At 56.5% G+C, this 7,323-nt stretch overlaps 1 protein-coding gene across 1 annotated transcript; it reads left to right on the top strand.

Moving 5' to 3' along the window:
- Positions 1 to 37: 37 nt before the first annotated feature.
- Positions 38 to 6,093, top strand: LOC142721916 (putative fibrosin-1). The gene is given in 10 exon segments (XM_075848864.1): positions 38 to 99; positions 428 to 451; positions 664 to 735; positions 3,178 to 3,295; positions 3,374 to 3,451; positions 3,599 to 3,682; positions 3,794 to 3,974; positions 5,278 to 5,509; positions 5,511 to 5,732; positions 5,734 to 6,093. Coding segments are annotated over 9 exon segments (1,200 nt in total). The 5' UTR covers positions 38 to 99; the 3' UTR covers positions 5,923 to 6,093.
- The last annotated feature ends 1,230 nt before the right edge of the window (positions 6,094 to 7,323 follow it).

Genomic DNA, 7,323 nt, shown 5'->3' with positions numbered 1-7,323 from the left:
TCTCATGTTTCTAAGTTCCTGCATTCCTTTCAGAGCACAAGTTCTGAGCTGGCCTCACGATGCTCCGTGCCGCCATCTATTTCCCACAAGGCTCATCAGGTAAGTCCTTCTAATGGGCTGTTGTGGAGGCCGCGGGGGGTCGGCGGGGGGTCGGCGGGGGTCGCACATCATCAGTCAAAACCAGGAAAGGATCCACCACGCAGAAGAGGAGCAGAATCCCTCCAGACATTTCACTCCTGGTTTCTGCTGACAAATTCTGGTGCCAAAGGGAAGAGCAAATGATGGGTGGAGAGGATGATGAGGGTCCTGAGATAAATGTCATACAAGCTGTAGATGAGCCTTTACCGCGTATGACCGTGATGTAGACGATGAGCGGGGGCGTGCGGGATGTTCCAGCCGCTTCATATTTGTCTTTTTTCTTCTCCAGATGAATGAACAATTCAAACCGAGGGTGAGTGTCTGCCTGTCCTGTTATGTGGGGGCAAAGAGAGAGATCTAGGCCGTGTCCCAGCCCCACGATCCACTGCAGCGCGGTCCCCGTCATGAGGTCCCTGTTCTGTGACGTGTCTCCGGGGCGTGTGGAGCTGCCGCCTGCAGTCAACGCCTCTTGGCATAAGAATCTTTGGCTGTTGAGTTTTAATGATGATCTTGTGTTTGTCGCAGAGGTCGGGGCGCTGGTGTGCGATGCACGTGCGTGTGGCGTATATGATCCTGCGGCATCAGGAGAGAATGAAGGTAAAGTCTCCTCCTCCCCCTCTGTCTGGGCTTCTTGTGGTCGGACACTTTACACGAGGGTCAGTCGCTCTCCACACACATCAGGCCTCATATGTGAAGAATTGGGTGGAAGTCGTCATTGTCTGTCTGTGGGCCGGCGCTCGCCTCCTGTTTGTTGTCTCTCGTCGGCCGGACCCGATGATCATGACGTCGTCTTAACTGCATTGTCTAATGAAGTCCCAAACAATAGTAAATCCACCTCCCCTCTGGCTGGGGCTCTGTCCCCTATGCCTTACACTGCAGCTTCGATTGTTGAGACAGAACTTGTATCTATTATACGGAGGATAAATGAAACCATCGGTAAGTAAAAATGATTGTCCCGTGTCTTCCATACATATACGGAGGCAACGCAACCCCAATAACGGGGAATCCGTCAAAATAATATCCTGATATGTCCTAGATGTGAGAAGTCTGTGACCTGCCTCCAGGATGCAGTGGTCCCTGTTCTCTTACCCCCTCCCTGATTTTGAGGCAGTTCTTCACTTTTCTGTCAGCGGTGCCCCCTGTATACACTAGTAAAGCACTGGCAGGTGGGGAGGGCTGCCTGGTCATGGCTGATCAGTCCCGGTTCTGCGGGGGAGGGCTGCCTGGTCATGGCTCATCAGTCCCGCTTCTGCGGGGAGGGCTGCCTGGTCATGGCTCATCAGTCCCGCTTCTGCGGGGAGGGCTGCCTGGTCATGGCTCATCAGTCCCGCTTCTGCGGGGGAGGGCTGCCTGGTCATGGCTCATCAGTCCCGCTTCTGCGGGGGAGGGCTGCCTGGTCATGGCTCATCAGTCCCGCTTCTGCGGGGAGGGCTGCCTGGTCATGGCTCATCAGTCCCGCTTCTGCGGGGGAGGGCTGCCTGGTCATGGCTGATCAGTCCCGCTTCTGCGGGGGAGGGCTGCCTGGTCATGGCTCATCAGTCCCGCTTCTGCGGGGAGGGCTGCCTGGTCATGGCTCATCAGTCCCGCTTCTGCGGGGAGGGCTGCCGGGTCATGGCTCATCAGTCCCGCTTCTGCGGGGGAGGGCTGCCTGGTCATGGCTCATCAGTCCCGCTTCTGCGGGGAGGGCTGCCTGGTCATGGCTCATCGGTCCCGGTTCTGCGGGGGAGGGCTGCCTGGTCATGGCTCATCGGTCCCGCTTCTGCGGGGAGGGCTGCCTGGTCATGGCTCATCGGTCCCGCTTCTGCGGGGAGGGCTGCCTGGTCATGGCTCATCGGTCCCGCTTCTGCGGGGGAGGGCTGCCTGGTCATGGCTCATCAGTCCCGCTTCTGCGGGGAGGGCTGCCTGGTCATGGCTCATCAGTCCCGCTTCTGCGGGGGAGGGCTGACTGGTCATGGGTCATCAGTCCCGCTTCTGCGGGGGAGGGCTGCCTGGTCATGGCTCATCAGTCCCGCTTCTGCGGGGGAGGGCTGCCTGGTCATGGCTCATCAGTCCCGCTTCTGCGGCTGATTCCTGGCCGGTGTCCATGGTAGAGACATTGGTGGGAGTGACGCTGATGTAGGTACAATGATGATAGAAATGACGTCGCCAAACTCCGTGCCCCGAGACTTTGGTTGATGTCGGACTTAGCGGCACATGGAGGCATCTGGGAGACGGACGGCAGGGACAGCGTCTGCAGCAAGAATACAAGTTCCATACGAGGGACTTTACACGACCATTGGACTTGGCTCAGAGCATTTCCGGACACCGTTTGATGTGGACGGCGCCCCCGCATGGTCCTTGTGTGGACATGTTGGTTCTCCGGTGCTGTAATTGCTGCTGGGCTGGAGTGGCCCCGGCTGGCGGAGAACACGCGATTATTGTCTTTCATATCCGTTTTTACAGCAGCACTTTGTGTCGGAGCCTCCGCTATTAGGGTAATATTCACACGGACGTAAACACCCCGAAAAACGTCTGAAGATACGGGGGCCCCCCAAACATCTGCCCACTGACTTCAACGGCATTCCATTCCCACGGGGCATTTTTTACTCGCCCGTTTTTAAAACCGGCGCATAAAAAACGCCCCGTAAAGATCGCCGGTCCCTTGAGCCGTTTTTCATTATTTCAATAGAAAAACCGCTCCAAAAATGGCCGCAAAAAAAAACGCTCGATGCTGAAAATCAGAGGATTTCCCTTGAAAACAGCGCCGTACTTTGCAGCCATTTTTTGTTAAGTGTGAACACGGCCGTCGTGGTGCTCGTTGTTCTGTTCTTATTTGTGTGTTGCTCACGTCCCGGTGACGGACGGGGCCCGCAGTATATCCGGCTGCTTGTCGTTCTGATCGCGTGGGTCCGGTGACATCATCGCCGGCCTGTCTATTGCATTGCTGATTGTTTCCAGTTTGTGACGTTGTCTTTGCACGTTGAGTGTCTGTCTAGTAAGAGCGTGTGATCCCGGTGTCCCTCCTCATCTCACATGGGACGTCTCTTGTCTCCGTCACAGCTGGCACATGGAAATCCTCACAAGCCGGAATTACGCAGCGACCTCCTTTGTTTGAATTCGGGTCTTGGTCCTCTGCCCTCCGCACATGCCCTGGCGCGGCCCCCCTCCCTCATGACTGGTAATGGATCTTCTGATGTTTTGGTGTCTGTGGCTCGGCCGTGTTTCGCTCCCTGGATAACGTCTCTCCTTCTTTAAGGTGCTGTATCTCACGCCCCGGCACAGTTCCAGGTTTCTTCCTCCGCTGCGACCTTTCTATCACAGGCCGGACCCTCAGGTAAGTGTTATATATATATATATGTATATGTGTGTCTGTCCTATAGACTGGGGCTGCTGCTGTGTGATGAGTGGGGGAGAGCTGCTGCAGGATGACACAGGACACGATCTTCAGCTCCTCCATCACTCGCCTCTGTCTTGTTTTCAGATCATTTCTTAAGGGCACCTGGATTGTCGGCTCTGACATCTCTGACGACTGGCGCTTTTGGTGGACTGGGAAGCCCGTCCTTTAGTAAGTGAATGATCGCCGGCTTCCTCGTGTGGTAGTCGGGCTTCGAGACGCTTCATTTTGCCGTTTCAGCTGGTTTTACTTGGCTGTGACCAGACATTGTATTTGTTGTAGATTCTTCCACAATGTTTAACCAGAAGGAAACCCCTGCAGCCCACAGCTTCCCCAGCCCGCATGATCATTGGCACCGGCTGCATCGCACTCCACCCTCCTTCCCTGCGCCGCCCTCTCAGGTCTGTGGTAAAGTTGGGGACATGAATCCGCACGGCGTTCGCATAAAGGATGAGATGGAGCGGTAAGAGGGGGGCACTATGGGGCATTATACCACAAGGGGAGGCACTATGCGGCATTATACCACGGGGGGGAGGCACTATGCGGCATTATACCACGGGGGGAGGCACTATGCGGCATGATACCACGGGGGGGGGGCACTATGCGGCATGATACCACGGGGGGGAGGCACTATGCGGCATGATACCACGGGGGGAGGCACTATGCGGCATGATACCACGGGGGGGAGGCACTATGCGGCAAGATACCACGGGGGGAGGCACTATGCGGCACGATACCACGGGGGAGGCACTATGCGGCACGATACCACGGGGGGAGGCACTATGCGGCACGATACCACGGGGGGAGGCACTATGCGGCACGATACCACGGGGGGGGGAGGCACTATGCGGCATGATACCACAGGGGGGGGAGGCACTATGCGGCATGATACCACGGGGGGGGGAGGCACTATGCGGCATGATACCACGGGGGGGGAGGCACTATGCGGCATGATACCACGGGGGGGGAGGCACTATGCGGCATGATACCACGGGGGGAGGCACTATGCGGCATGATACCACGGGGGGAGGCACTATGCGGCATGATACCACGGGGGGGGGGGAGGCACTATGCGGCATGATACCACGGGGGGGGAGGCACTATGCGGCATGATACCACGGGGGGGGGAGGCACTATGCGGCATGATACCACGGGGGGGGAGGCACTATGCGGCATGATACCACGGGGGGGAGGCACTATGCGGCATGATACCACGGGGGGAGGCACTATGCGGCATGATACCACGGGGGGAGGCACTATGCGGCATGATACCACGGGGGGGGAGGCACTATGCGGCATGATACCACGGGGGGAGGCACTATGCGGCATGATACCACGGGGGGGGAGGCACTATGCGGCATGATACCACGGGGGGGAGGCACTATGCGGCATGATACCACGGGGGGGAGGCACTATGCGGCATGATACCACGGGGGGGAGGCACTATGCGGCATGATACCACGGGGGGGGGAGGCACTATGCGGCATGATACCACGGGGGGGGGAGGCACTATGCGGCATGATACCACGGGGGGGGGCACTATGCGGCATGATACCACGGGGGAGGCACTATGCGGCATTATACCACGGGGGGGGAGGCACTATGCGGCATGATACCACGGGGGGGGGGGCACTATGCGGCATTATACCACGGGGGAGGCACTATGCGGCATTATACCACGGGGGGGCACTATGGGGGAAGCGTGCTCGCAGCCTTTGTCACATCTCATCATACGTGCATTTTAAATGTTCCCTTTCCCCACACAGGGATCTTCTGTATTCCCACTTGGCACAGCGGGGTTCCCCTCTTACAACCACACAACGCCTGCCCGGAAGTGAGGAGCGTGGCATCGCTCGTACCCAGTCGCCTTACGTTGCGATTAGGCCAGGAAGCAGCTCTGACACCAAACCGCGCCTGACACCGGATCATCCCTCCAAGGTGAAAGTCAAGGAGGAGCCGGAGCTGCTGGGCTTTGACGTGAGACGTTCCCCGCTGCCGGGGGCTCCATCTGCCTCATCCATCTCCCCCCTATGAAAGGCTGCGTGGGGCTTTTCTGGGAGAGCAGTACCCCAATGCACTTGAAGCCTGGAGGGATGTGTATCGTAGAGCGGATCCCCCTCCTCTGCGCCTCCCCCCAGCCCCCCCACAACGCTTCTATGAGCAGCGAGAAGAGCGGGCTCATATTCTGCGGGAAGACTTTGAACGGGCTCGTATTTACGGTTTTGCCTTCTCACGTCACCCTGCAGCCCGCTGCTCCGTCCATGTTGGGTGTGCTATATCACCACCCAGGGACTAGACTTCTCAGCAAGACCCCTCCCATCAACCTCCTGAGCGCCCCTCCCCCCCTCATCTCTGCCCCACGGCAGGGCTCTCCTCGCAGGGACCTTTACAAGGACAGGGACTGTAGATAGAGCGGCCGGGGTCTCCTCCGGTACATATTTCTCCGGGGCTTTTGTACATTTTTATGGTATTCTGTGATTTTAGGCGCTGTGTTCCCCGCGGGCCGTTCCTTTACAGGTTTCTCTGTATTAAAGATTTGCAGGGCACGGGGTGAGAACATCAATAAACCTTTTCCCCACCACCGCCTGTGCCGGTCGTCGTCTTCCCCGAGGTGGAGATCACACTTTATAACAATCTCCAACGTAAAGAAAAATTCCTGATCTGGTTTGATGGATTTCTTTAAGGATCTGCTGATCTTCATGCCATAAAGCAGGTGAAGACGCTGCGAGTTACACATCAGGACGGAGCCCCAGGTCCACTAATGGACCACGTGGCCCCTCCCCCTCTTAGGTGGTAGTGAAGTCCCGCTCGTGGCTCTAATGACGGATTTCTATCTAGTCCCGAGGGTTGGTTTGGGAGGTTGGACCCGCGGTCCGGCCGTCTGAGATGTCCCTTCAGCAGATTCCGAGGATCCAGAATTCATGTTAGAAACCGGCTCCTCGAGGACGGATGATGGGAGTGATAGTTGTGGGGGAGTCGGGTGATAAACAGATATGATTTGTGTATAACGCTGCAGAATTGGTCTGAACCATATACATGTTACTTCCTGCGTCCCTACTGGACTAATCAGGACTGTCCCGTCACCTGTAAGAACTGCTCAGAAACCAAGGTCCACGAGGACGGTGCAGGACAACAACCTGAGCGTGTGAACACAGCCCAAGACCAGGAACCGAAAGAGAGAAGACGGCAAATCCTGACCACAAAACAAGTGTGAATGAGACCTTAGATACACGGAGCAGAGAGGTATATACACAGTATGGGAGCAGAGAGGTATATACACAGTATGGGGTGCAGGAAGGTGTATATACACAGTATGGGGTGCAGGAAGGTGTATATACACAGTATGGGGTGCAGGAAGGTGTATATACACAGTATGGGGTGCAGGAAGGTGTATATACACAGTATGGGGTGCAGGAAGGTGTATATACACAGTATGGGGTGCAGGAAGGTATATACACAGTATGGGGTGCAGGGAGGTATATACACAGTATGGGGTGCAGGGAGGTATATACACAGTATGGGGTGCAGGGAGGTATATACACAGTATGGGGTGCAGGAAGGTATATACACAGTATGGGGTGCAGGGAGGTATATACACAGTATGGGGTGCAGGGAGGTATATACACAGTATGGGGTGCAGGGCGGTATATACACAGTATGGGGTGCAGGGAGGTATATACACAGTATGGGGTGCAGGGAGGTATATACACAGTATGGGGTGCAGGAAGGTATATACACAGTATGGGGTGCAGGGAGGTATATACACAGTATGGGGTGCAGGAAGGTATATACACAGTATGGGGTGCAGGGAG

Source organism: Rhinoderma darwinii, unplaced genomic scaffold, assembly GCF_050947455.1.
Source record: "Rhinoderma darwinii isolate aRhiDar2 unplaced genomic scaffold, aRhiDar2.hap1 Scaffold_525, whole genome shotgun sequence".
Classification (NCBI taxonomy): Eukaryota; Metazoa; Chordata; class Amphibia; order Anura; family Rhinodermatidae; genus Rhinoderma; species Rhinoderma darwinii.
This window is presented reverse-complemented; position numbering and strand designations above follow the sequence as displayed.